General features: G+C 51.9%; 1 protein-coding gene across 1 annotated transcript; it reads left to right on the plus strand.

The window, feature by feature from the left end:
- Positions 1–1168: 1168 nt before the first annotated feature.
- On the plus strand, positions 1169–20843 carry LOC135999415 (olfactory receptor 14A16-like). Its single transcript, XM_065652970.1, has 3 exons — positions 1169–2059; positions 19007–19061; positions 20461–20843. The coding sequence occupies exons 1-3, from the start codon at positions 1169–1171 to the stop codon at positions 20841–20843; spliced, it is 1329 nt and encodes a 442-aa protein (XP_065509042.1).
- Positions 20844–27963: the final 7120 nt, after the last annotated feature.

The following is a 27963-nucleotide window of genomic DNA, read 5'->3' on the forward strand; positions in this document are numbered from 1 at the left end:
GCCGGGGGCTCCAAGGCATGAAGCAGCTCCTGTGCAGCCAGAGCTGCAGTTCCCTCTGCAGAGCACAGGGGCTGAGAGCAGCTGCCCGGCAATGCTGGTGTGTGGGAGGTGGCTGCACAGCTGGGAAGGGTGACGCTGTCTGAGTGCCCGGCTGCCTCTGCCCTGGCCTCTCTCACACCCACCCTCACCGCAGTTTCCTTCTTGCTCCACTGCTCTGGGTCACTGTTGGTGTGATCTGGTTCTTGCTGTCAGGCTCTCTGGGGATGGGAGTTTCAGCTGCAGAGTCACAGCCTGATCTTGTGGGTCCTTTCCTGCAGCTGTGTCCATGGGAACACGTGTCCCAGCTTTGCTCTGACCTGTGGGGCTGTGGGCAATGCAGTGTGTGGGGCTGGGGAATGAGCATTATCTGAATTCCCCACAGAGAAGTGCAGAGATGCTATGATGGAGGAAATGCTCTTGGGTTTGTGAAATGAGCTGTGTGTTTCCTGGGCTAAACATGGGGTGCTGAGACCTTAGGAAAGGGTGGGACATGTCATGGTCTGAGGTGGATCCCTCTGCTCTCAGCAGTGCCTGGTGGCTTTTCAGGGTAACATGAAAGCAGTGTGATCAGCCTCCATCTCAGAAAGGTGCCAGCCCAGGGCAGCTGCAGCAAGACAGAGGGACAGAGCAGCTGCCCTCACTCTGCACTGACCCACAGGCATCCTCTGGTCTCGCAGGACTCGCTCTGTTCTCCCTGAGTGCAGCAGAAATGCTGAGGGTTTCTGACACCCAACAACACTCCCCGGGGTAGGAGGGCAGAAGGAGCTGTAGAAACGCCAAACCTCTCAAACACAGTTTCTCAGCCCTGCGGGTACAGATGCTGACAGTCCCTTCTGCAGCAGGAGCGGTTCCATCTGACAAAGCTGAACCCCAGGACTGGCCCCTGCCCCACCCCATCACACAGGCTCAGGCTGACTCCTCAAGAGCCCCTGGGCAGAGACCCTGCTCTTCATTGCACACTCATCAAGCTCCGACGAGGGCTCCAGCCAGGACGTTCTCCTGGAAAAAGAAAAGGGTCTCTTTGTGGGAGGGGCTGTGGGAAATGGCTTTGGTTTTTCCCAGAGAAGTCTCATCTAAACCGTCACTGTCTTTTCCTCCTTGCACAGGTCCTCATGCCCACAGGCAGCAAATGTCCAACAGCAGCTGCATCACCCAGTTCCTCCTCCTGGCGTTCACAGACACACGGGAGCTGCAGCTCTTGCACTTCTGGCTCTTCCTGGGCATCTACCTGGCTGCCCTCCTGGGCAACGGCCTCATCATCACCACCATAGCCTGTGACCAGCACCTCCACACCCCCATGTACTTCTTCCTGCTCAACCTCGCCCTCCTTGACTTGTGCTCCATCTCCATCACTGTCCCCAAATCCATGGCCAACTCTCTGTGGGATACCAGGGCCATTTCTTATATGGGATGCACTGCCCAGGTCTTTCTGTTTGTCTTTTTCATTGCAGCAGAGTTTTATCTTCTCACCATCATGTCCTACGACCGCTACGTTGCCATCTGCAAACCCCTGCACTACGGGACCCTCCTGGGCAGCAGAGCTTGTGTCCACATGGCAGCAGCTGCCTGGGCCACTGGGTTTCTCCATGCTCTGCTGCACACAGCCAATACATTTTCACTGCCACTGTGCAAGGGCAATGACCTGGACCAGTTCTTCTGTGAAATCCCCCAGATCCTCAAGCTCTCCTGCTCAGACAGCTCTGTCAGGGAACTTGGGCTTATTGTGGTTAGTGCCTGTTTAGTTTTTATGTGTTTTGTGTTCATCATACTGTCCTATTTGCAGATCTTCAGGGCCGTGCTGAGGATCCCCTCTGAGCAGGGACAGCACAAAGCCTTTGCCACGTGCCTCCCTCACCTGGCCGTGGTCTCCTTGTTTGTCATCACTGCCGTGTTTGCCTACCTGAAGCCCCCCTCCATCTCCTCCCCATCCCTGGACCTGGTGGTGTCTGTTCTGTACTCAGTGGTGCCTCCAGCAGTGAACCCCCTCATCTACAGCATGAGGAACCAGGAGCTCAAGGATGCCCTGTGGAAACTGATGACTGGATTTCTTCCGAAGCTATAAACTGTCTCTGTCTTCTTCTACATACGAGTTATAGTCTAACTCATTGCAGGTTCATCCTGTGTGCAGTATTTTTTGTTTCTAGTTGTGTTTTTCTCTTATGATAATACTGTAATTCCATTTTTAGTTCACTGCCTGCTTTTGTTTTCTCACTGAGTGTCTGTGTCCATGAGGAATCATGCTCCCTGTGTTTAAGCAAAATAAAGGGCTCTCCGGCAAACTGTTTTCTGCTGACATCCGAACTCCAAGACCTTTTTCAAGCTGCAGGGACAGTTCCTGTGTGCATGGGAGGAGGGGAAAAGAGTCCAGCCTGGCAGCACTGCCAGGAAGCACCAGCGCTTGGCCTTCCAGAGCTGTTCTCGTTCCACTCCCACACTCTCCTTCTCATCCCTTGTGTTGGTGCAAGGCCTGAGTGCTCTGGCAGCCTGGTCACCGTCCTGCTGTGTGTGAGTCCTGTGAGCGCAGGCAGGGACAGGCCATGGGCACTGCTGTGACAGAGCTGGCCTCCGTAACACTACTTCTATAAAGGAAAGTGATGTTCATAGGGCAGTGCCTGAGGGCTTAGGTCTTCTTCAAGTTCGTCTTCAGGACATGAACAAGAAAGCAGCCTGCAGGTGGAAACAGCAGTGTAGAGATAAACAGTGTGTGTGTGCAGGGCTGGGCACTCAGCAGTGTCCTCTCACAGCCAGGCCTCCTGCCAGAGACCTGCAGGACCAGCAGAGCAGGGGCTGGGCTGTGCCATGTGCACTGGACACCCCATGGAAGCTGCCCCAGGGCATCGTCATGGACTGGCCCCTCACAACCAACATTTCCAGCCCTGGCCTCTCTCCCCATCTCACAGAGGTTGTCTTCCCTCCATGGAGGGACACTGAATGAGTAGCTCAGCAATCCAAGTTTGCATTGTACAGATGAGATGTGAGCATGCACATAATGTACACGAGTTGACATGAACCCAAGTGAGCACAAACGCCATCAGTTATTCCAGGGGGTTCCATGAAGGCCCATGGGACAGACAGTGTCTCAAGGTCACTTCATGTTGAAAGTAACATCCCATGGGAAACCACCAGAATGCAGCACTGGGATGTGCTTCCTTGAACTGAGATCCCTCCCTGTGTCCATTCCACGTGACATGGGACGTCTCAGACGAATACAGAGCAGGGGGACACACCTTAGGGCTGAGGTACCTCCCATCCCTTCGGAGTGGCAACAGGAGGTTTTCATCGAACAGATGAGCTGTGAGCATGCACGTCATGTATGTGAGGTGAGAGGAACCTCAGGTGAGATGAGCCCAGGTGAAAACAAACAGCCATTCCTTGAGGTTCCATGAAGGCCTGTGGGGCAGATGGTGTCTAGAGCTTGCTTCATGTTGGATGTTACATACCAGAGAAATCAGCCTAGATGCAGCACTGGGATATTTCCCCACTTAAATCGTTAGTAGGAAATATATTTGATAACTTTGATAAAAGAAACATACAATCATCTGGTCAGGTCCTGGGCCATAGGCGTTTTATGGATGGGTATGGTGTGTTATGACATCAGCTGTGCCTCAGACACTCATAATCCAGTAAGCAGTATGTGACTGTGAAGGGGACAGTGAGGTTAGTTCTGTCTCTGGAGGTGACAGCCCAGCAGCAGGAACGTGGCTGGGAAAGAACCTCTGCATAAGTACCCACAGCCCCTACCCAGGAAGAGGCCTTGGAGACAGGTTGTCATGTCCATCCCACCTGAGAACATGATGGGACAGAAACAGGGACATGCTCATGTCTATCAGAGAAGCTGAAGGGCCAGCAGCAGTCATGGTGAGGTTACTTCTCTCTGGTCTAGTGGAAGACCACAAGAAGACTAACAGGTAGGGTTCCCTGCTTGATGGGCAGTTTCTGAGGTGGTATAGCTTTCCCAAGTAGTAGGAACAACCAGGAGAGGAAAAAAAAGCTACCAAGTGCAGATTGGGAAGTGGAGACTGGATATCAGGAGGAAAAAATGTCACTGGAAGGGCAGTGCTGTGGTGCAAGAGGTCACCCAGAGGGGGCTGGATCAGCCCATGGTTTGTGTTCCAAAGAACAGGCAGGGAGGGTGCAGACACATCAGTGAAGGGACAGAAATGCTGGGGTGAGAGCAGGTGGGGAAGCGAGATGGGTGTCTGCAGCCTGCAGGGAAAGAGGGGCAGGTGTAGGGCTGTGTAGAACAGCCTGTGATGGAGATGGCAAAGGGCACTGGAGGGGCTCAAGGCACCAACAGAACCCAGGTCTCTGTCCCCTTGGCCATGGCAGTTGTCCCTGCCACTGAGGCCTAGGAGAAGACATGTTGTCCTCATGGCACTGGGGCCTCGTTGCCTCCTTGCAGCCCCATGGGGAAGCTGGAAGTTGCTGTACCAGTGTTGTCCTTCCCTCGGCCTTGCACACCCACATCCCACGGTCCCAGGAAGAGCCCTGAGCCGTGTGTGAGGGGCAGGATCCCCCTTCCCATTGCCTGGGGCTCATGGCTTCTCCTTTCTGCTTTAGAGAGCAAACCAAGGGGTTTCTCAGCATCAGAGCTGAGGAAAACACTAAAAGGAGACCTCATGGTGGCTACAGCTTCCTCACAAGGGGAGAAGGAAGGGTAGGTACTGATCTCTTCTCTCTGGTGACCAGTGACAGAACCCAAGGGAATGGCAGGAAGATGTGCCAGGGGAGGTTTAGGTTGGACATGAGGAAAAGGTTCTTCACCCAGAGGGTGCTGGACACTGGAACAGGCTGCCCAGGGAGGTGTCACACCCCAACCTGACAGTGATCAAGAAGAGACTGGCCAACGTCCTCAGACACACGGTGTGACCTGTGGGGTGTCCTGTGCAGGGACAGCAGTTGGGCTCGATGATCCATGTTGGTCCCTTCCAGCTCAGGACATTCTATGATTCTATGAAATACTAGGTTAAAAATCCATGTTTTCATTGTGCAGATGAGTTGTAAACATACACATCATGTGCATGTCCACTGCGTGCATGTGGTGAGATGAACCCAAGGGAGCACAAATGCTATCAGCTATTCATTAGAGTGCCATAAATGACAGTTGGACAGAGGTGGTGTTCAGGGATCTCTTCTAACCTGTGTTATTGTAGGATTCCATGAATCTTTTCCTTGGAGAGCTCTTGCACATCAGAATAGACAGAGGAAGAGGAAGAATGGAAAAAAAGAGGCAGAAGCAGAGATATAAAATGCCCCAGTGTAAATACAGCAGCTCCTCTGAGGAACGTTTCTCTACTCAAACCCTTGATAGGAAATCTATTAGATAAATTTGATGAAACCAGCTTAGTTTTACCTGCTCACATGGGACATCTTTGCTCCAGGAAATGGACATATTGGTCTCGGTGGCCCAAGGGGTCCAGTGATGCGATATCTTGGTCTTGGTGGACCAAGATGACTGGAGATGGTACATCCTCGTCTTGGTGGCCCAAAGTCTGCAGGGATGGGACTTCTTGTGTTCAGGAATGGGACATCTTGGCCTGGGTGGTCCAATGGGCCCAAGGGTTGGGACACTGTAGGACTTGGTGGCCCAAGATGCCTGGAGATGGGACATTTTGGGTCTTGGTGGCTTAAAAGTTCCGGAGATGAGACATCCTGCATCTTGATGGCCCAAAGTGTCCAGGGATAGGACATTTTGTGTCCAGAGATGGGACGTCTTGGATCTAGGGATGGGACATCTTGGTCTCAGTGGCCCAAAGTTTCCAGGGATGGGGCATCGGACCTCTGAGATGGGTCATTTTGGTTCACAGTGGCCCAAGGAGTCCAAAGATGGGACATCTTGGTCTTGGTTGCCCAAGATTGCTGGACATGGGACATCTTAGGACTTGGTGTCCCCAAAGGGTCTAGGGATGAGACATCCTTGGTCTTGGTGTCCTCACAGTGTCCAGGGATGGGACATCTAGGCCTGGGTGTCCCAAAGTGTCCAGGGATGGGACGTTTTAGGTCTTGGTGGCCAAATGTGTCCAGGGGTCTGGGATTGGACGTTTTATATCTCTGTGGCCTAAGGGGTCCAGAAAAGGGACATCCTGGGTCTTGGTGGTTCAAAGTGTCCAGGGAATTGGCATCTTGGCCTGGGTGGTCCATGGATTGGGGCATTTAGGTATTGGTGGCTCAAGGGGGCTGGAGATGGGACATATTGTGTCCAGAGATGGGACATCCTGGGTCTTGTTGGCCCAAAGTGTCCAGGGATGAGACATCTTGGTCACTTTGGCCTAAGGGGTCCAGGGATGGGACCTCTTTGCTCTGGTTGGCCCAAATGTCCAGGGATGGGACATCCGGGGTCTGGGATGAGACACCCTTGCTCTCTGTGGCCCAAGGGGTCCAGGGATGGGACATTTTTGGTCTTGGTGGTCTGAGGGGTCCAGAGATGGGACATTTTAGGTCTTGATCACCCAAAGTCTCCAGGGATGGTACATCCGGGTTCTGGGATTGGACATTTTATGTCTTTGTGGCCAAAGTTGTCCAGAGATGGGAAATCTTGGTCTGGGTGGTCCAAGGGGGCTGGAGATGGGACATCTTAGGACTTGGTGTCCCCGAAGTTTCCAGGAATGGGTCATCCTGGGTCTCGGAGGCTTCATGGGGTCCAGAGATGGGATATCTGGGCCTGGGTGGCCTAAAGTGTCTAGGGATGGGACATCTTGGATCCAGGGATGGGACATTTTAGGTCTTGGTCCCAAAGTCTCTAGGGATGGGATATCCGGTGTCTGGCATGGGACATTCTGGCTCTCGGTGGCCCAAGGAGTCCAGGGACGCGACATTTTAAGTTTTGGGGCCCTAATGGGTCCAGGGACAGGAAATTTAACCCTGAGCGGCCCAAGGTGTCCAGGGATGGGAGATTTTGGCTCTTAGTGGCCTCACAGTTTCCAGGGATGGGACATAGCGGCAGCGAGAACGACTCCGGTAGCAGTGCCGGCCATGGCAGCGTGTCCGGCTGCCACCACGTCTCCTCTTTCACCAGGACAGGGCCATGGCGGAGTGGCCACCTCCCTGTCCTGCCAGAGGATGCAGCTCTGCACCCCCAGCCCCGCTTTTAAAGGAGTGCCTGGGTGGGGCCCTTTGTGACATCACCAGTGACATCACAATGCCCCACTGTGGCAGTTGCACATCCCCCTGAGATCCAGAGGCTTCAATAGGGCAGTTGATGGCTCCTTCGCACATTTTGTGCCCCGCTGTGCCTGTCCCCACGTACACACGAGGGTGGTACCAAGGTGCTGACAGTCACATCCTCCCCTGCCCCGGGCAGGGTGACTTCACCTCCACCAGCTGGGGGGCAGGACGGGTGGGACCCTCAGTCAGTTGGCAGGGTCCTCAGCAAAGGAGGTGCCCAGAGAGACTGAGAAGCTCCTGGACTATGTTGTAATGCCCACAGCCTGTCACGTCCTGCCCTCAGGTATGAGTGCGGAATGGAGGGAATGGAGGTTCTCGTTTTCCTGTTTCTGGGAGAGTTTCATCCTCAGTGGAGGAGGGAGCTAAAGCTATAATGGGTAGGACTTCTTTCATGCTCTGTGAATGTTCTTTTGGATTATGCCACCTTGATACCAGTTTACTCAGTTTATCAAGGGGTAAGTAAGCCTTCCATTATATCTCCGGGAACTCCCTTTTAAATTCCCAAAACCCACCATTGTTGTCGGATCTTAGGTTGTTCCCCCTTTCCTCTTCTAATATGCGGATGCTTCTTTCTTGGAGCACTGGTAGCAGCAGCAGTACTGGTAGAAAGGGGCACATTCTTGACTTCAACATGAAAGATTCCTCTCGACCTTTCTTCTAGGAGTTTTACAGGGCCATATTTCCTATTATAATGTATCAATTCTTGTGCTGTTTCCCCCCACGTCCACACCTTTTTAGTATTTGGTTGGTTGGGGAAAGTCAGGGCAGGGGTGAACAGTGAATCAATGGTAGTGTCAGCTCCATCCCTCTGGCTCCCGCTTCTGGTACCCTGGCTTCTGATCAAACCTTCCAATCTTTCTACTGGGCTCATCAATGCGATTGTCCTTTGAAGGTTTAAGTGACTCTGGAAGTCCCCTTATCAAGGGAGTCATCATGTCAGGACTCACTGCCAGCATCATTGAGGATTCACATTCGGGAATCAATTTTCTTTCATGTATCATTTGCAAGCAGGCTGCTTTGTGTACACTTTCTGGCAATTGATCAGGTGTGCCAGTGATTGCCAGGGGCTCTCCTCTATCTAAAGGGCTTAGCCCTCCAGCCCAATAAGCAGCTCGCTGGGTTAGGGATCACGGGGCACGTCTGTCACCAGTTGTTAAGAAAACTTCATACCCCCAGTAACCATTAGCTTCCTGTTCACTTACTGAATTTGGTCTCCCCCAGTTAGGGATACACGCCACACGTACTCAGTTCTTTAGGGAGGCACCCATACTCTTTCTTTAGTTGGCCAGCTCGGTGGCAGTGTCAGGTGTTTGCTTAGTTGTAATGTGAGGGTCAGTATCCTCCTCATTTGCATAAAAATATTCTGTTTTCACTAAGGGTCTCACGTGTGGGTATTCCTCATCATGTCTTCTCGTCTCCTCCAATTCTTTCAGAGGGTAAATTTGATTTATTTGTTGGATACTTTTCTCCTCTAGCTCCCGCTCCCTCAGCACTCCTGTGTTTTATAAACATTCCTCCTTTAGAGTAGCTTGTAATGAGCGGTTTTCTTCCATCGCTTTTTCTAGTTGTGGTGAACAATTTTCTAATTTTTGTTCTAAATTGGAGATTGTTTTTTGCAAAATCTGCACCAGATTTTCAAGGGATTCTATAATTTTGCTTTCATTACTACGCTGCCTGAGGCGATCTTCAATCACTGCGACTAGGCTGGCTCCTCGGACAGCACAGGCTGTAGCTTTGCTGTTATCTGATCTAAACTTAGACTTAGCCTGTAGAGAAATCACTCGGTCCACTACACTCTGTAAATCAGCCCAATTATCACGAGCCCAGTCTTCTCCAGATACGGAGGGTCGAGCCCCATACTTTGCTGAAAGTGTGTAGAACGAGTCTCTATCTTTCCCTAACCAAAAATCTTGATTATCAGCCTTTGCAGTCATTCTTATTATGAAGGGACCAAACCCACTTCAGGAAGGGACAACTTAGTTATACAAAAGCACAGCAACTGCTGTGTCACCCTTCTCTTTCCCGAGTGGTTGGAGGGGCCAAAAATCTGCTATGGGAAGGCTCAACATAGTTACGCGAAGACACAGGATTGCCCCTTCACTCTCCCTGGCAGGCAATTCTCATCAACATGAGAACAACACCTACATTTGCACTTTGAGATCCGAGAGACAGAGCCCTCAACTCAAGTTTGGAGCACTCAACACCAAGGTGTGCGTGGTGTGTGGGAAATCTGAATCGCCCCCTTGCTTTCTGGACACCTCTCACCTTATCGGGTGTAGGGCCAGGTGTGGATGGAGTGAAACTTTCTTCCCCTATTATAGACCACACAGTACTCCTGTCCATGACACAAATTTAATGTCACAGTCCATTCGTTGATGGACTCGTGATGGTTCATTTACTTTGATCTCGAAGCGACCAAAATGCCAAGGGGCCATAATCCAACCAACCATTGTTAACTTTATTATTTTGTCTGTAAATCGGCACGCGATAGAGAAAGTGGAGAAAAGAGAAAGAGAAAAAAAAAGGGGGAAAGAGGATTAGCTACCACCACGAGTTCCAAAGGTGTCCCTATGGTCTCAGGTCCCGAAAGCAGCGTCCTGCTGGTCCTCCATCATGACGCATGATCCTTTGGTGGTGTGAGCTCCATGATGTCCACTTCGGAATTGTCTTTTATGCTTCTTCGCCCCACCCCGCTCCCAGGGATTGAGGCCAATCTCTGCCTTTTTTTCGCCATCCAGGCTTAACTGCGCTGGCCTGAAGAGTCCCCGCTTCGCTTGCCAGAACCCGACTGCGTCGCCTCGGTTCAGGGGTCTCTTACTGGTCCGCTGGGTGACATCAAGCCCTTCGTCAAGCCTCTGTCCATGCTCTTCTTTGTTGGCCTTAGTAGCAGGGAGGAGGTGGGGGCAAGTTTGGCTGAGGCAGCAGGTGAAAATCCATCTTCTGCACAGCAGCTATAGTCCCCAGGTGGGAGAGACCTGTACAACACAATTCCTTTTAGGAGGTGGGGACAAGTTTGGCTGCAGCAGCAGGTGGAATCCATACAGCAGCCATTGTTACCTGTAGCCCCCGGGTCGGAGAGACCTGTGCAACACAGTTCTTTTCCTCAGGCCTCTCTCCAAGCCATTGTCCAATTCTTTCTGTCAGGGTATCTGTTCTCCAAGTCCCTGATGGTGATGTTGAGGGAAATACTGTTCTTTGGACCGACTTTTACAGGAGGTCATGGAGAACACACAGCCAGGCTCTTCACCATGGTGTGTGGTAGAAGCACAAAAGAGAATGGGTGGAAGGTGAGAGAGGTTCAGCCAGGACATAAGGAAAAGCTTTTTCCCCAGGAGCTCAGCCAAGTGCTGTCTCAGGTCACCCAGAGAGGCTGCACAGGCTCTGTCTTTGCAGGTTTTCAATCTCTGATTGAATCAAGGCTTGAACACCTTGGTCTGACCCAGTTTGTGACAGGTTGGACTGCAGACTCCTGAGGTCCCTTCAACCTCAGTTCTCCTAACGATCCCATTTTGATGCTGGGCTCTGTTTCTAATAGAAGCAGAGCAGACGATTTTGGGCCATGAATCCAGCTGTGCTGGAGGTGACCATCTAAACCATCATCTCAACCAGTGAACCAGCCAACACCTCAGTGTGACTCGCTCTGGGCAAAGTGTCAGGAGTCCTGGGCAGGGAAGGTTTAGAGGGCATGGGGTGCTATGCAAGACACAAAATGATCTTGGCTTAATGCCTGCAGGCCCAACAGATGTCAGTTAATGTCAATGAAAATTAAAATAAGAAGAACTGAAGACAAAGATCCAAAGCAAAGCAAGGTGTCAACATACTTGTCTTTATTTTTCTTTTTTTCTTTGGGAGGGTTTCTTTTCTTTGAAAAGCAAAGAGTTTTCCAGAACTGGGAATGGATTTAGGACACAAATGTCTTCAGCTCCAGGGACACAAACACCTGGTGCCAGTGTAGATGCCCCGGGAACCCCTGCCCAGGCTCCCCCTGCATTGCAAGGTGCTCTGGTCTCCCCCAGGTCCTCTGTGATAGATGCCAATCCCAGGCCAGCACCTCAGGTGCACTGGGGCCCCGAAAATGGCCCTGGCTGTTTATGGTGAGACAACTGATGACTGATGTCTGCCTGGAAAGCTGCACTTTGTTGTTGTTGTTGTTGGTTTGGTTTGGTTAGGTTTGGTTTTTTGGGGTTTTTTTGGGTTTTGCTTGTTTGTTTTGTTTGTTTGTTTGTTTCTGGGGGTTTTTGTTTGATTGTTTTTAACATATTAAAAAAAAAATTCCACAACAAACAAAAAAACACCCACCAGAAACACAAAAAAATGCTAAACAGTGAATTACCAGGAAGTGTACTAAGGGTACGAAAACAAATATTGGTCTTCTCCTGTACTTTTATTTCCAGCACTCTATTATTTCAACTCCCTCGTCATTCAGGAGTTTCCACCTCTCCTGATTAAATGCTCATGTCAAAGGACAACTTTCCAGCAGACTGTCTGGACGTTTGCCCTTCCCAGTGCTCTCAGGTTTCCTCCTCCACTTGCTCTTGGGTCATTCGGTTGCCTCTCAACTCTCTGGTTTCTGCTTTGAGCTTCAGGGAGTTACAAACTTGCCCCATTCTTCAGAAGTCTAATTAACATGGTAGTTAACGTGTTAATTGTGTTTATATATATCCTTTCCTATCTCTCTGTCTAAAACAGTTCTTGTGTGGATGTCCCTTGTGGATGGTGGACCTCATTAGACCCAGCTTACACACACAGTTGAGGAAAGTGGTTTAGTGTTTATGAAATTGTGTAGTGTTTACACAGGAGAGCAGGTGGGAGCTGGTGTGCAGGAGCTGCAGCATCCACCTGCAGAGCTCAGTGCAGAAGTCTGATGTGAGGAAAAGTGATGCCAGTCCCAGGTGGCCAATGAGGGAACGGGCAGACTGGGGGTGGGGGGTGAGGAGCAAGGGTGTCCATACAGTGTCCAGCCTCAAGGGACTGTTCTCCTGCCTGTCCAGATGGCTTCAGGAGACCCTCTGGATCAATGTCCATTGCAGAATGCTGCTGTCACTTCTTCTGCACACTGAAAAATGACAGAAAATACCCTTGAAAGAAAAAACCCTCCTTTATGAAATCTTCTTTGAAGTCTTCATCAGTAAGTGTCCCATTGAAACCTCTCCAGTTAGTTCTACAAGTCTTGAAGATTTGAAGAAAATTAGGAAAGAAACCTGGCTTGTTAGGGCTTTCTGTGTTTTAATGAGCCCCATGGCGTATTTGGTGCTGAGTCCATGAACCTCAGATACCAAGGACAGACTGAAGAATCTCCTCAAGAAGTCCAAGTCAGAAGCAAAGCCCAAAGTACCTTGAAGCATTAATGGGCCCCACTGAGGGCTGTTACTGACAAAGCCTCCCCAGGGACTCGTTAGAGCAGATAATTGGAGGCAGTGATTGCATCAGGCAAAGGCAAAGTGCAGCAGCTCTGATGATGAGAAAGACATTTATTTGCTTGATGAAGGAGAATGGCCAAGCCTTGAGCCCCTGCCCCTAGGAAGGGAGATCCTGTTTCTCACGTGTGTCTCAGGGCTCTTCCTGGGGATGTGGGGATGATGCCCAGTGCAGGACAACGGTGTGACACTCCCTGGGGGGTGCAAGGAGGCAATGGGGTGCCATGGCCATGACAACCATGTGTCTCCTCTAGGCCTCGCTGTCAGGGACATCAGCCATAGCCAAGGGGACAAAGACCTTGGGTCTTTCAGGGACATCCAGCCTTGCCAGCACCCTTGGCCATCTCCACCACGATCCATCCTACACTGTCCCAGGCCTGTGGCTGTTTCCCCACAGGCTGCAGACACCCCATGCGCTTCCCCACCATGTTCTCACCCCAGTGTGTCCCCACCTCTGCTGCTGTCTCTCCATCCCCACCCGCTGTTCCTTGAAACACAAAGTCATGGCTGATCCAGAGTCCTTCTGAATGACCACAGCACTGTGCTCAGAATGACATTTCTTTATCCTGAGGTCCACTCTGGACCTCCAGAGCCATCATCTTGGAAAGTGATTTTCAGGATTTCTTGAGCTACTACTATTCTTCCCTGTCATGGTTTTACCCCAGCCAGCAACTAAGACCACAACAGCTACTCACATACTCCCCCAGCTGACCAAGTGGGATAAGGAGGATAACTGAAGGAAAGGGAGAAACCCATGGGTTCAGAAAAAGCATTTTAATAAGACAATAAAAATAGTATAGTATAATATACTACTGCTACTACTAACATTCTACTGTTACTACTACTACTATGTATATAATAAAATGAAATAAAAAATAAAAAATATTAAAAAATCAAATTAAATTAAATTAAAAAATCTACTCAGTGCAATCCCTCATGTAACTCCAGTCACACGGAACAGCCAGTCTTGCAGAAGGGAGCACCTTGGTCCTGAACAGCTGATCCCAGCAAGAGGGAGCAAAAGGGCAACAGGCAGAAAGGCCCAAGGGCCAACTGTAAAATGGCAGAACGGCAAAAGGCTGAACTCACTCAAAACTCCCAACAGAACAGAACTTCCAAACAAAACTAACCAAAGTAGCTGGAAAACCTGAACTAACGGAAGTAACTAGCCAGAAAAGCCAGCTCCAGCTTTAGACCGAGTACGACACTAATTGTAGGTTGTGGGAATATAATAGAAGACTGGCAAGGAGGAGATTTGTAAATACACACTACGTGGGGTGTAGAAAAACACAAATCACACTTATTTTTGTTTAGCCGCGTGTGCTTCGCAGGTTGAACCTCTGCCTTTATATAACATAGAATTGTGAAAGTCTTATAGGCACCTTCTCCAACAACCTTGAAATTCCTGCCCTATTGCAGGTAAATATCAAAGCAGTGTGGTAAAAGGCACCTGCATGAATCCCTGATATATAGGTGAAACCAGCAGGTCCTGGGATCCAGCCAGGACTGAGCTCTGCGGCACCTGTGCTCTTGCTTGTGTCACCTCTGCCCAGGTGCTTTTTTGAGGATCCCCCCGTTAGCAAGGTAAAGAAAATAAATTACACTTTGCATTTCATCTGCGGCTTGTGGTTGTTCCCGTGACCTGCCTGTGTCAGCTCACACATTTGGCATGGTCAGCATCACCAGAAATGGCCATGCCACGGTTTGCAAAAAGGCCAAGGACCGGGGCGGCCATGCTGGTGACTCCCTGTGTTCAGGGATGGCCCAGCACTGAGCGCTGTGGCCCCGTGGCCACTTTCCTGGATCAATGGGCTCTGCCAGAGGCAGGGCCTGAGATTGATGACGGGGCCGTGGTTACCCCCCAGGCAACTGAAACGGCTCTGCATGTGTTGCCATGGAAAGCAGCACTGGATTCTTCTCACAAGTCAGCCAGCAGATGGGTATGGTAATTATTTACCCATCTTAGAGCTCCTGACCGTGAGGTTGTCGCATTACAACATATCAATGGTTGTGTGCAGGAGTTTTACCACCGTATGCTGAACCCGTCAAATCAGTGTCAACCCTCAGAAGCTGGTGTACAATGCAAAAGGTATTAATTGGATGTGGCAGATGGGGATGGCTCATGCATTGCTGTTAGGATCCAATCCGGACAGTGTAGCAGTAACAACTGTCAAAATGCAGTTTTTGAGAGGAGCACCTGCCTCACTAAAACCCTTGACAACAGCAGCAGGGACAAATGCTACGGGTAATGTAGGTGCTCTAATAAATTCCTTGGGGGAAATTTGGGCTGTAATTTTGGGACCCTCTGTTTGGGTGGTAAATAAAGGAAAGGCAGCAAAACCAAAAGGAATTACAGCATGGGTTATGAGGACACAAATGCAGAATGACCTTGCACAAGCTGGTATCCCATGGTCAGAAATAGACGGGACCAGAACATCAGAAATGTTTTGCCAGTGGCAAAAATTAATGCTTATGCGAAAAATCCAACCGTCCCTAACGTCATCACCAGCACTGTGCCCACCCCCACCTGCCAGCTCAATACAAGACCAGTTTGCCTTTACCTGGCAACAAAAGCAATATACTTTCCAAGTATTGCCTCAGGGATACACAGAATCATAGAATGTCCTGGTTTGGAAGGGACCCACAGGATCATCGAGTCCAATTCCTGTCCCTGCACAGGACAACCCCACAGTTCACACCATGTGTCTGAGGACGTCGTCCAGTCTCTTCTTGATCACTGTCAGGTTGGGGCCGTGACACCTCCCTGGGGAGCCTGTTCCAGTGTCCAGCACCTCTGGGGGAAGAACCTTTTCCTCATGTCCAGCTGACCCTCCCCTGGCACATCTTCCTGCCATTCCATCAGGTTGTATCATGACATCCCCAGCTCATCAAGCAATCTTGGATGAATCTTATCAGGCCTCATCGACTTGTAGGGATCCAGCTGCAGTAGCAGATCCAGTACAAGTTCCGGATCGTTTGGGAGTTTATCGTTCTCACAGCCGTGGTTTTCCAGCCCAGAGTTATGGGGGCCCACAAGTCCATCATCACTGTTGAAGACCAAGGTGAAGAAAGCATTAAACATCTCAGCTTTGTCTATGTCCCTGTTAATAAGGTGACCATGCTCATCAAGTAACAGGCCAAAGTTATTTCTAGTTTGCTTTTTGCCATTAATGTATTTAAAAAAGCTTTTTAAATTGCCGTTCACATTATTGAACAGCTTCAATTCTAATTGAGCTTTGGCAGCATGAATTTCCTCCCTACAATAGCAAGAATCATCTCTGTGGTCCCCCCACGTTGCCTGACAAACACAGTCCCTCCATTTGCCACCAAATGATAGTAGCCAATGTCGCGCTCTGGTCAGGTGCCATTTCTGTTTGCCATTATATTGCTGATCATGGCAGTGTCACGATAAGAAACTGAAGTAGCTGTCAAATCACTGAAATTTCATGTAGAGGACCAAGGCCGGGCAACTAATCCAACGAAAACACAGGGCCCTAGTGCTACTGTACTGTTTTTAGGAATAGTTTGGCATGGACAGCCTCGAGAAATACCAGAGCAGCAGTTTTCTGTACCAGCCACAATAAGCAATCGCATGCCTTTGGGGGATCTTTAGGGCATTGCAAAACTTTTATCCCTACATCTTCTGTGGAGGTGGATTCCCCTTGTGAAGGGTTAATAGAAGAGCACAACAAAGTTGATACATTTAAGTCACAAAACACTAGGGAAGTAAATAATATGGCCTCTGACGAGTTGCATGCTCAAGATCGAAATGTGCATATAGCTTGTGGACATCAATCAGCTTATACTGCACGTGCAGGGAACACGGCTCACAATCAAACCCCTTTGCTATTATAGACTTGTAAAATATGCGTACATCTTTGTGCTGCTTGTACTCAGGTACATTTAAGGGCATTATGTAGGCCATGGGGAAAGATAAAACAGGGTCAGTGGGCCTTGCATACCTGTCAGGCTGATTATATCGACCCCCTGCCCCCATCTACAGGGTGGCAATATGTATACACTTCTGTGGGTACAGTGTCAGGACTAACTACAGGGGAAATGGAATTATTCACACCAATGGATTGTAAAGTGGGACTGCAGCCTATTGACCTAGAAGTAAAAATTCATATAACTGCAGAGAATGCTGTACAGTTCTGTACCCTGACTTCTCCTCTTATGTTACATCCTTCATTAATATCACATTCTTGAGTTCTTATATTTCAGGAATCTTCGGTGAACACCTGTGTTTTATCTAGAGGTGACAGTATTGGAACAATGTTATTGGTGCCACAGACCCAAGGTCTAACTGAAGTCCAATCTGAAAAAGTGCAGGCCACAACTTTCCAATTGTGTGGGCAATTAACCCACACCAGGTTGTTAAACCCAGAGTGATACAGCCCCAGGTTCCAGTATAAGTTGGGAAACAACTGTTAGAGAGCAGTGTAGGGGAAAGGGACCTGGGGGTCCTGGTGGACAGCAGGGTGACCATGAGCCAGCACTGGGCCCTTGTGGCCAGGAAGGCCAATGGGACCTGGGGGGATTAGAAGGGGGGTGGTCAGTAGGTCAGAGAGGTTCTCCTGCCCCTCTACTCTGCCCTGGTGAGACCTCATCTGGAATATTGTGTCCAGTTCTGGGCCCCTCAGTTCCAGAAGGACAGGGAACTGCTGGAGAGAGTCCAGCGCAGAGCCACAAAGATGATGGAGAGGAGCATCTCCCATATGAGGAAAGGCTGAGGGAGCTGGGGCTCTTGAGCTTGGAGAAGAGGAGACTGAGGGCTGACCTCATTCATGGTTATCAATATGGAAAGGGGGGGTGTCACGAGGATGGATCCAGGCTCTTCTGGGTGACAACCAATGATAGGACAAGGGGCAATGGGTGCAAGCTGGGACATAGGAGGTTCCACTTAAATATGAGAAGAAACTTGTTCGCGGTGAGGGTGCCAGAGCCTGGCCCAGGCTGCCCAGGGAGGCTGTGGAGTCTCCTTCTCTGCAGACATTCCAGCCCGCCTGGTTCTGCGTAACCTCACCTGGGTGTTCCTGCTCCAGCGGGGGGATTGGAGTGGATGATTTTCCGAGGTCCCTTCCAATCCCTGACATTCTGTGATTCTGTGAAAGTAGCCTGCAGATTGAAACAGCAGTGTAAACAGTGTGTGTGTGCAGGGCTGGGCACACAGCAGTGTCCTCTCACAGCCAGGCCTCCTGCCAGAGACCTGCAGGACCAGCAGAGCAGGGGCTGGGCTGTGCCCCTGTGCCCTGGACACCCCGCGGAAGCTGCCCCAGGACAATTGTCATCGTCTGGCCCCTCACAACCACCATTTCCAGCACAGGGCTGTCACACCAGATTGGAGAACTTGCTCCTGAATGAGTAGGTCAGAAATCCATGTTTGGATTGTACAGATGAGATGTGAACATAAAGTTCATGTATGAGAGGTGAGATGAACCCAAGTGAGCAGAAACACCATCAGCTATTCCTGAGGGTTCCATGAAGGCCTGCGGGACAGATATTGTCTCGAGGTCACTTCACGTTGGGAGTAACAGCCCATGGGAAACCGCCTGAATGCAGCACTGGGATGTGCTTCCTTGAACTGAGGTCCCGTGTCCATTCCTCATGACGTGGGACATCTCAGATGAGTACAGAGCAGGGTGACACACCACAGGGCTGAGGTGCCTCCCGTCCCTTTGGGAGTGGCAACAGGAGGCCAGATGGACACTGTGACTCCTGCCTCTGTGTGTAAAAGGGACAGACTCTGTCTCTGAACATCCCTGGGTGCAGAAGGAGCCGATGAGGCCAGCTCAGATGTCAATGCTTGACGGAACCCTGGTATTTCTGTGTGTGACTCCAGGAACAAACCCCAGTGAGACTGATCTCAGCTGCCTTGGACAGGCTCATTGCAAGTGCCCCAGTCTGCTATGTCGCCCTTGCCCGTGATTCTGGATTGTGCTCTCAAAAGTGACATAGACACCAGAATGGTTCTGGGGTCCTTAGGAAACGCAGACCTCAAACCCATCTTCAGGAAGAGCTGGACTAAGAACTGGGAGAATAACAGGCTGGCCACACTACCTCCTTCCCTGAGAAGGGGATGGGACATGTCCTCCTGCAGCCATTTCCAGGAACGTGAAGGACAAGGAAGGGATTGCTGAACCCCAACGAAGAGGGGCAAGAAAGGCATGTTGTGTGCAGGGCGTTCGCAAGGCCTCAGACATGGTGTGCTTCTGGGCAGAGTGGTGCTGATGGGGCTCCAGAAGTGGATGCTGGGTGGGAAGTTGGCTGAACCATCAAACCCAAATATCATGAGTGGTACAAAGTCCTCCGAGCAGACAGTTACCAGCGTCATCTCTCAGTGACCAGCATTTCGGCCAACACTGTTGAACGTCTTTATTCTCCAGTTCTATGATGTAACACAGTACACTTTCAGCGCCTTTGAGGATGATGCAAAGCTGGGTGGAGGCCTCGAGCAACCTCCCCTGGTTCACCCTGCCCTGAGCAGGAGAGCGAGACAAGATGAGTGAGACAAGGGCTCTCTTCAAACATAAGCATTCTGTGATTTGGAATAATTCTTGCCTTGGAGAGGTTTCTGGAAAGAGAATAGCTAGAGAATAGGAAAAAAAAGAAAGGCAGAGGAGGAGATATAGAAGGTGTTAACGTAAATACAGCAGTTCCAGTGAGGAGTGCTTTTCACCCATATTTATTGTCATTTGAGGAATTAATGCTCCCATTACTTTCTCGTTTGCTCCCATTTTTGCTACTGGATCAGCTTTGTGATTTCCTTTAACACTATCAGTTTGCTAAGATTGGTGTGCTTTACAATGCAGAATTGCTGCTTCTTTTGGTTTCATAACAATTAATTAAATACAGCCCCCCACAATTAAATACAGCTCCCTAACTAAACACACCCTCCAATTAAACACAGCCCCCCCAGCTAAACACAGCTCTCAATTAAATACGGCCCCCCACAATTAAATACAGCCCCCTAATTAAACACAGCCCCCCCCAGTTAAACACAGACCACAATTAAATACGGCCCCCCACAATTAAATACAGCCCCCTCCAACTAAATACAGCTCCCTAATTAAACACACCCCCCAAATTAAACACAGCCCCCCCCAGTTAAGCACAGACCACAATTAAATATGGCCCCCCACAATTAAATACAGCCACCTGCAATCAAATATAGCTCACTAATTAAACACAGCCCCCCAAATTAAACACAGCCCCCCCAGTTAAACACAGCTCTCAATTAAATATGGCCCCCCACAATTAAATACAGCCACCTCCAATCAAATATAGCTCCCTAATTAACCACAGCCCCCCCAGTTAAACACAGACCACAATTAAATACGGCCCCCTCCAACTAAATACAGCTCCGGAATTAAACACAGCCCCCCAAATTAAACACAGCTCCCCCAGTTAAACACAGACCACAATTAAATACGGCCCCCCACAGTTAAATACGGCCCCCTCCAACTAAATACAGCTCCGGAATTAAACACAGCCCCGCAAATTAAACTCACCCCCCAATTAGTCACAGCCCCCCCAGCATCGGGAGGGGACCAGGAGGCTGGGAGGGGGCAGATGGGGAACCCGCAGCTGCTCCCCGCCATGGGTGTGCAAGGGGGTGTGTGCACAGGGAGCGTGGGCACCAGGAGCAAACGTGCCAGCGGGTGTGTGGCCGGGGAGCACGTGGGGACACGGGGGTGCTGGGGACCGGCTCGGGGTCCCCCCCAGGCTCCCCCAGCTCCAGGCAGCGCCCCAGGGTCGGGCTGAGCCCGCAGGCCTCAGTGTCACGGCCGGGACAAGGGGGGACACTGGGGACCCCAGGGGGGGCGCCCCCCCCGGGCAGGGGACCCAGGCGTCCGGGACGGGACACCCCCCGCCATGGAAGCCAACGAGCTCTCCAGACTCGTGCCCACCCCTCAGGAGCACGAACGGCAGAGCCAGAGCAGCGCCCGCTCAGCGCCGCTGCCCGCCCCCATGGGCAGAGTGCCCGCCGCGCCCAGCTCACGAGCATCAACGGCCTCCGAGCGCCCGTGCTGCCCCTCGGCAGTTACCGAGATGCCCGGGCGCGGCCCCCGGTGGCTGCTAACGAGCCGCCGGCAGCCGAACCGGCTCCTCGCCGCTGCTCCCGGCCCGGCGTTGCACAGAAGCCGCCCCCTCAGGCCCGTCCCCGCCCGGGCTCACGGCAGCGCCGCCGGGCCGCTGAGGGAGGGACCCGGCCCCTCATGAGCCGCGAACGTCCCCGGCAGGGCCGTCCCGGGCTCCGGACAGGGCCCGGCGCCCCCGGGCGCCATCCCGGGCGGGACCCGCCCGTCCCGCTCCCCCGCAGCCCGAGGCCGCCCCGGCAGCGCCACGTTCACCTCTGGCCTGGTGTGATGAGTTGGCTGGGACTCAGACTGCTGAGTTGGTTAGAACTGGCATATCTCCTGTCCTATGCCCAAGTTTCGGTTATCTAATTCACCCAAGGATGCACCAAGAATGCACTCAGGATTTTGTCTCACTGCAAGGCCTGTAAAGTCGTCAATAAACTCTTGTTTCTCTTACACAAGGCTAAGCAAAGCTAGGCAATTGTAATGTGGGTTAAGGGTTCTAAGCGTTGTGGGTTAAGGGTTTGCTCTCTAAGCGTTAGCTCCTTAAGTGTTAGTTCTTTAAGTATTAATTAGTTAAGTGTTAATTAGTTAATTCTCTGTATCAAGGATGAGGGGCAACGGGCACAGGCTGAATAATGGAACGTTCCATCTGAATTTTAGGAGAAACTTCTTTACACCCTCAGGGTGACACAGCACTGGAACAGGCTGCCCAGAGAGGTTATGGAGTCTCCTTCTCTGCAGACATTCAAGAGCCGCCTGGACACGATCCTGTGTGGTCTGTTCTGGGGACCCTACTCTAGATGTACCTGCTTTAGCAGGTGTGTTGGACTAGATGATCTCCAGAGGTTCCTTTCAACCCCAACCTTTCTGTGATTCTGTGGTAACTGCAGAACAGCCTCAGGAGAGCTGGCAGCGCGAAACAGCCATAAAACCCTGCAGCTCCACTTCCCTTGGCAGCCGTAGGTCTGGGAAGTTCTCTGCGTGTCGATGGTGGCACCTGGAAGGAAGGGAGGGCAGATGACTGCAAGAGGCCACAGACCAGGAGGACTTGGAACTCAGGCGCGACTTGTGAGGCCGCTGCCAGCTCCTCATTTTTCAGTCCTGTCCTCATTGCTGCTTTGGAGAGCAGCGCCAGGAGCACGGCTGGGCTGCTTGTGTCCATACCAGCGCTCTGCAGCGCCCAGTCAGACATCTCCACGGAGACTTCCGAAGCCGCCTTGGATGCTGCCTGGTTTGAGAAACAGCACGGTCAGCAGTCTGAGCCCACCAACAAGCCCAAGGAGGCTTTCTCGGCGGTTCTGCAAAGCCAAACCTCCTTCCCCAAATGCACCCTCACCTTCCTCGTGCTGCGGAGCTCCCCCCTCAGCTGAGCCACCTCCTGCAGCAGGAGCCGCATCTTTTGGGTTTGCGCTGCCAACAAAGCCCGGTAACTGCTGACGGACCAGGAAACCAAATGGAAATGTTCAGCGAGAGGGGAAGTCTGTCCGGGGTTATGCTCTTCACACCCACTGCGCCAATCACACGATCAGCTGTTTGTCACAGGCAGACAGAAGGGCACAGATGATTCCAAGGAGAGCAGTAGCTGTGGAAAAGTACCTCTGGATCTCAGAAAGCCCCCAAAGATCTGATGGATGATGGTAGTTGACTGAGAAGAGGTGTCCATGCTGGAAAGAAATGGGAAGACAGAGAGTTATCTCCTCCAAGAGTCTGGCTTTGTCTGAAAGCCCTGGGCATAGTTTTCCTTGAGGAGAGTACATCAAGGAGTCCAAAGGGCTCTGGAATGCTGGAAAGACAATTTGCTTGTACTTACTCGCTGTTTCCACTCAGACAAGCTCTCTGCATGCCATCCACAGTGCAGTGTAAGAACTCATGGGCGTCCTCGTGCCTGCCATGCTGGAAATGTTTGCCTGTTTCTAAGAAACAAGTTACTAGTTCTCTCCGACAAGAATGGCGTAAAACATGTCAAAGTACCTGAAATGGCTTACGGGTGAGAACTCTGACAACCGCCCAAGGCTCGATGGCACTGGCTGAGGAATGCAGGACCTTGTTAACATGCGCTTCCATTCTGCACATCATGCAGAAGCCTTCCTGGCTGCCTGAAGAGGGAGAGAGGGACGCTCCACAGATCAACAAACTATCCACAGTGACGGGAAACCTAATGGAGATCTTGAAGTTCTACGAAGGGTGTCCACTCCTCTTGACCCAAGGTGCCAATGTCCCAACAAGCACAGGACATTTTAGTGCACAGAAAACCTTCTTCAGAGGGATGTTGAACTGATGGAAGTTTTCTGTGCAATAAGCAAAGGAGTTTAACTTGCAGGAATGGGGAGTGAGACCCGGGGACAGGAAGAGGTGCCTTTCTGGAGAGGAACACATCCAGACACAACAAGCGGGTTCTACGCTTGCGTGTTCAAAGAACAGCCCTGCGGGCAGTGACAAGGAAGGGCTGCTTTTCTCCTAAATCAGCTCCAGATTCTGGGAGCCCTTGGGCAGTGCCCAACAAATGTACAAGGAAATGTTCACAAAAGTACTGACAGGCCTGGCTGAGCTCCTCAGAGAGCAGGTGGTTGGCCAGAGGGCGGGTGTGTGTCAGGCACTGCAGGACGGAGTTGAGGAAGCTCGTGTTGCCCAGGTTGCGCAGTCCCGCTCCAGCTCTCTGGCTGTGCTGCCAGGCCATGCAAATCTTCTCTGGGGGAAAGAGGATCCTCTGTGGGGGAGCCATTCCCTCAGCAATGACTGCCAAGAAACCACATTTGAAAAGAGGTGAGATGACATTGCTGCAGGAAAGCACATTTTAAAAGTTGAGTTCTCTACAGGAGCACCCAGGACAACCAGGTCTAACCTCCGACACAGAAACATTGCAGCAAGCCAAGCACTGCCATTGAAATTTGCTGCTTAAGAAACAGTTTTGGAAAACAGCATGTTCCCCTGCTCCCTGTTTGGCCAAAAGTCCAACAAACCCCAACTCATTTCTGTGCCTTGGGCAACATGCTTTTTCCCTCTAGAGCCATGAATTGCATCACCAGGTCAAGTCTTCCCTTTTCCTGGCTGTAACTTGATGAAAAAAGCAAGTACCTGGCACAGAAAGTAACCGTACTGACATCAGATCTTGCTGCGAGCAACGACACTTTTCAAACGCGGTACGTAGTGGGGGGGAGTGACAAAACACATTTCCCTGTGTCTAATTGAGAATACCTTGGTAAGTCTGGCTGCTCTCGAGAAATGCCCCAGAATTCACTCCAGGCCGTCAGCACATCAGCGTTCAGGGATGGAGCACCAGACACGTCCGTTGCCTTTGGGGATTCACAAAGTCTGAGGCTGCTGGTGAAGCTGCTACTCACCAGAGTCATTCCCCATTGCGGCCATCGCTCCTCTCAGGAGCAGAGGGCAGAGCTCTGAATGACAAAGGATGTCAGGATGTGCTCCAGAAAGAGGAGTGCCAGTGCCATCACCTGATTCCAAACAAATAATTGTACCTCAACAAAATGATTAAAAAAGCCAAAATGAAATCCACAAACAGCATGCGCCACCAAGAGTGTTTCAGTGACTCTGAACTGCTGCAGAGCTGCAAGGCTGATGGCCTCACCACAACTGTCACAGGGCCCCAGTTCACAGCAGTTTCAAAGCCTTTGGAAAGACTCCGATGCACGTCACCTGCTCTGCAGAGGAGCTGCTGCTGACCTGTTGGCAGCGCTGACAGCAGAGCCCTCTGCCTCTCCAGCCCACCCCTTCCCACCTCGTGTGCGGCAGTGACCGGCTTTCATCCGCTACTCTAACGGCTGCCTTTGCCGAGCTCCTTTTCTGTTTCCCTTCCTACTGCATCAGTCAGGGTGGGCTTCTTGTAATTCTGGGCTGAGTCCAACAGCTCAGACTGCACTGCCACCCCTACTTACCTGTGCCAGGATATGGTAAGGAAATAAGATTTAGCAAATAGGAACTCTACCCATAGCACGTGTGCGGGCAGCCTATAATGGTGTAATAGCTCAGAAGGTATAGACCAACCTCGACTTTTATCCCGGGATCTGGACAAATGGGAGAACTGGGCAATCACCAACCACATGAAGTTCAACAAGAGCAAGTGCCGGATTTTGTGCTTGGGACATGGCAACCCTGGCTGTACAGAGAGACTGGGTGACGAGGTGCTGGAGAGCAGCTCTGCAGAGAGAGATCTGGGGGTTCTGGTCGACGGCAAGTTGAACATGAGCCAACAGCGTCCCTGGAGCCAAGAGGGCCCCGTGTCCTGGTGCATCCAGCACAGCAGGGCCAGCCAGGCAGGGAGGGGATTGTCCCGCTCTGCTCTGCGCTGGGGCGGCCTCACCTGGAGCATTCACTGTGTGCAGGGCTGGGGACACAGGAGAAAAGGAGGTAAAGCTGCTGGAGAGTGTCCAGAGGAGGCTACGAAGTTGGGGAAGGGTTTGGAGGGGAAGCTGTATCAGGAGCAGCTGAAGTCCCTGGGTTTGTTCAGCCTGGAGAAGAGGAGACTGAGGGCAGAGCTCATGGCAGCTTCAGCTTCCTCAGCAGAGGAGCAGGAGGGGCAGGGCTGAGCTTTTCTCTCTGTGACCAGTGACAGAACCCCAGGAACAGCAGGAAGATGTGCCAGGGGAGGGTCAGTTGGACATGACGAAAAGGTTCTTCACCCGGAGGGTGCTGCACACTGGAACAAGCTCCCCAGGGAGGTGTCACGGCCCCATGCCTGACAGTGTTCAAGAAGAGACTGGACGACGTCCTCAGACCCATGGTATGAACTGTGGGGTTGTCCTGTGCAGGGACAGGAGTTGGACGCGATGATCCTTGTGGGTCCCTTCCCGCTCAGCACATTCTGTGATTCTGTGTTTCTGCCAGGGTGCAGGATTGGGCCCAGGTCACATCGCTTGGGGCTCCCGGGGATGCAGCTCCTGGGAGAGCTCAAGAAATGGTGGCACTTGCCCCTAATTGCTATTTTTGGTCTCTCCCCATCGCTCTCTGGCTGGCTCCTTGTGCCCATTCTGTAATTCCCCCCTTCTGTCTTTAGCCCATTGTGCTGGTCTAAATGGTATGAAATGGCAGAACCCCAACTGCATCCTGGGATGCCCACTCACCAGCCCCGTCTCTCAGGAGCCCCTTGGAATCCTCCAGCAACCCCCAGGAAACACTCTTGCCCATCAGCGAGCTGCCCCAACCCCCTGCCCATCCTACACGCTGTTAGAGCTGCCAGGAGCACGGAGTTCCAACCCTGCCCAGCCCTGGAATGCCAGTGCCGAGGGGAGGGCAGAATAACAAGGGGAGAAACACTTCAAAATTCCACGTCGACACTAATCAATCTGACACAAACGAACCTCTGACACAGATTAGCCAGATCAAGGACAGGAACGTTCATGGGGTGAGGAATCGGATTTGCAAATCTTCCACACCGATCTGAACCGACACACCATTTTTAATTTTTTTGCCTTTGTTTCTGCCCTGGTTTCAGCCGAGGCTTTCTGGTTTCGCCATCTTCCCGTGAACCTGCACTCGATAAATGCAGGTGTACTTTGGGTTTCCCCAGTTGCTCTTCACAAAAAATTTGACATAGGAAAAGGCTCTGCGAAGTGGCGCGTTCTGTGAAGAGGGAAAAGGAAACAGAGGCGTTAAGAGCAGCAGTGCAGTCAATGGCTCTGCCCCTGCCAGCCCCGCTCCCGCACAGGAACAAGCTCCCAAAAGTGCTGTGGGCCCCTGTGCCCAGCGAGAAAACGTTCGCGCTCTTCCTGCTGCGGACTTGCAGGCAAACCTGCTTCACTCCCTGGCATCTTTCCCCCGCATGTGGACCGTACCTTCAGAGGGAAGGTCTGGATGGGCTCTTTCGCCATGTCGTACATGAACGTCCCAAGCAGAGTCCCCTCTTCTCCATCCGCATCCACTCCCTCGGGGGCAAAGCACAAGGAGAGCAGCTCAGACTCATCCCAGCACTGAGGAGACGTACGTGCTGGACCAGCCCCGTCCCGTTCCCAGCCTCTCCTGGGACTCCAGCACTCGTCTGGCACTGGTTGGGCTGGAGCTCAGTCTCCGCCTGAAGTTTTGGTGAAGAGCCCTGAGGTGCTTTGGCCAGAATAAGTCTTGAGAGAGAGGAAATCTCTAGAGCCCTTGAAGTGTTGTGCCATGGCACGGCCGGGCTCAGGAGAGAGTGGGGCACAAACCTCAGAGGATGCACAAAGTCGCTGTCACGGCTTTGCCCCAGGGCCAGATCCCAGGCAGAAGCGCCCGGCAGAGACTTACAAAGACGGCGATGTCTCTGGGGGCGCTGATGACGGACCCAGAGGGAGAGGCTTCCTTGGAGATGTGCTGCACGGTGACGGCGCTCAGATGGACTCGTGCTGGCAACCTGATGACCACCTGGCCCTGACGCCCTTGGAAAGGCCAGCAGTTCCCTGGGGAAACATCCGGCTGCAACGGGAACAGCAGAGAAATGAAGCGTGAGAAACTGCTGGGGCCAACACAACTGCTCCTGGAGCTTGAAGCGCAGGCACCGGCGTGTCTGTGGGGTCTGCTGCAGCTCGGAAATGCCCCTGAGCTCAGTCCCCAACTTGCCAGGAAGGCAAGACGCCAGCACTGAGGATTTCTGCTGCCATACCTGCAGAACAGCCTCAGGAGGGTTGGCAGGTGGAAACAGCCATAAAACCATGCAGCTCCACTTCCCTTGGCAGCCGTAGGTCTGGGAAGTTCTCTGCGTGTCGATGGTGGCACCTGGAAGGAAGGGCGGGCAGATGACTGCAAGAGGCCACAGATCAGGAGGACGCGGTGCTCAGACGCAACTCGTGAGGCCGCTGCCAGCTCCTCATTTTTCAGTCCTGTCCTCATTGCTGCTTTGGAGAGCAGTGCCGGGAGCACGGCTGGGCTGCTTGTGTCCATACCAGCGCTCTGCAGTGCCCAGTCAGACATCTCCACGGAGACTTCTGAAGCCGCCTTGGACGCTGCCTGGGTTGAGAAACAGCACGGTCAGCAGTCCGAGCCCACCAACAGGCCCAAGGAGGCTTTCTCGGCGGTTCTGCCCAGCCAAACCTCCTTCCCCAAATGCACCCTCACCTTCCTCGCGCTGCGGAGCTCCCCCCTCAGCTGAGCCACCTCCTGCAGCAGGAGCCGCATCTTTTGGGTTTGTGCCGCCAACAAAGCCCGGTAATTGCTGAAGGACCAGGAAAGCAGATCTCGTCAGAGAGTGGTCCATCCCCTCTGGGGAGCGCTGGAGCTCAGCAAGGAGCACAGACACGTGTGCTCGCCCAGCTTTGCGAGCGCTCCCCTCCTCACCA

This window comes from Caloenas nicobarica, chromosome 28 (genome assembly GCF_036013445.1).
Source record: "Caloenas nicobarica isolate bCalNic1 chromosome 28, bCalNic1.hap1, whole genome shotgun sequence".
NCBI lineage: Eukaryota > Metazoa > Chordata > Aves > Columbiformes > Columbidae > Caloenas > Caloenas nicobarica.

Excerpts from the sequence above, each read along its gene's own strand:
- LOC135999415 (XM_065652970.1), top strand. The coding sequence starts at position 1,169 with ATGTCCAACAGCAGCTGCATCACCCAGTTCCTCCTCCTGGCGTTCACA. Across the intron at positions 2,060-19,006 it reads GGAACCAGGAGCTCAAGGAT|TTCTATGATGTAACACAGTA; the intron begins GCCCTGTGGAAA and ends TTTATTCTCCAG. Across the intron at positions 19,062-20,460 it reads TGAGGATGATGCAAAGCTGG|GGGACCCAGGCGTCCGGGAC; the intron begins GTGGAGGCCTCG and ends CCCCCCGGGCAG.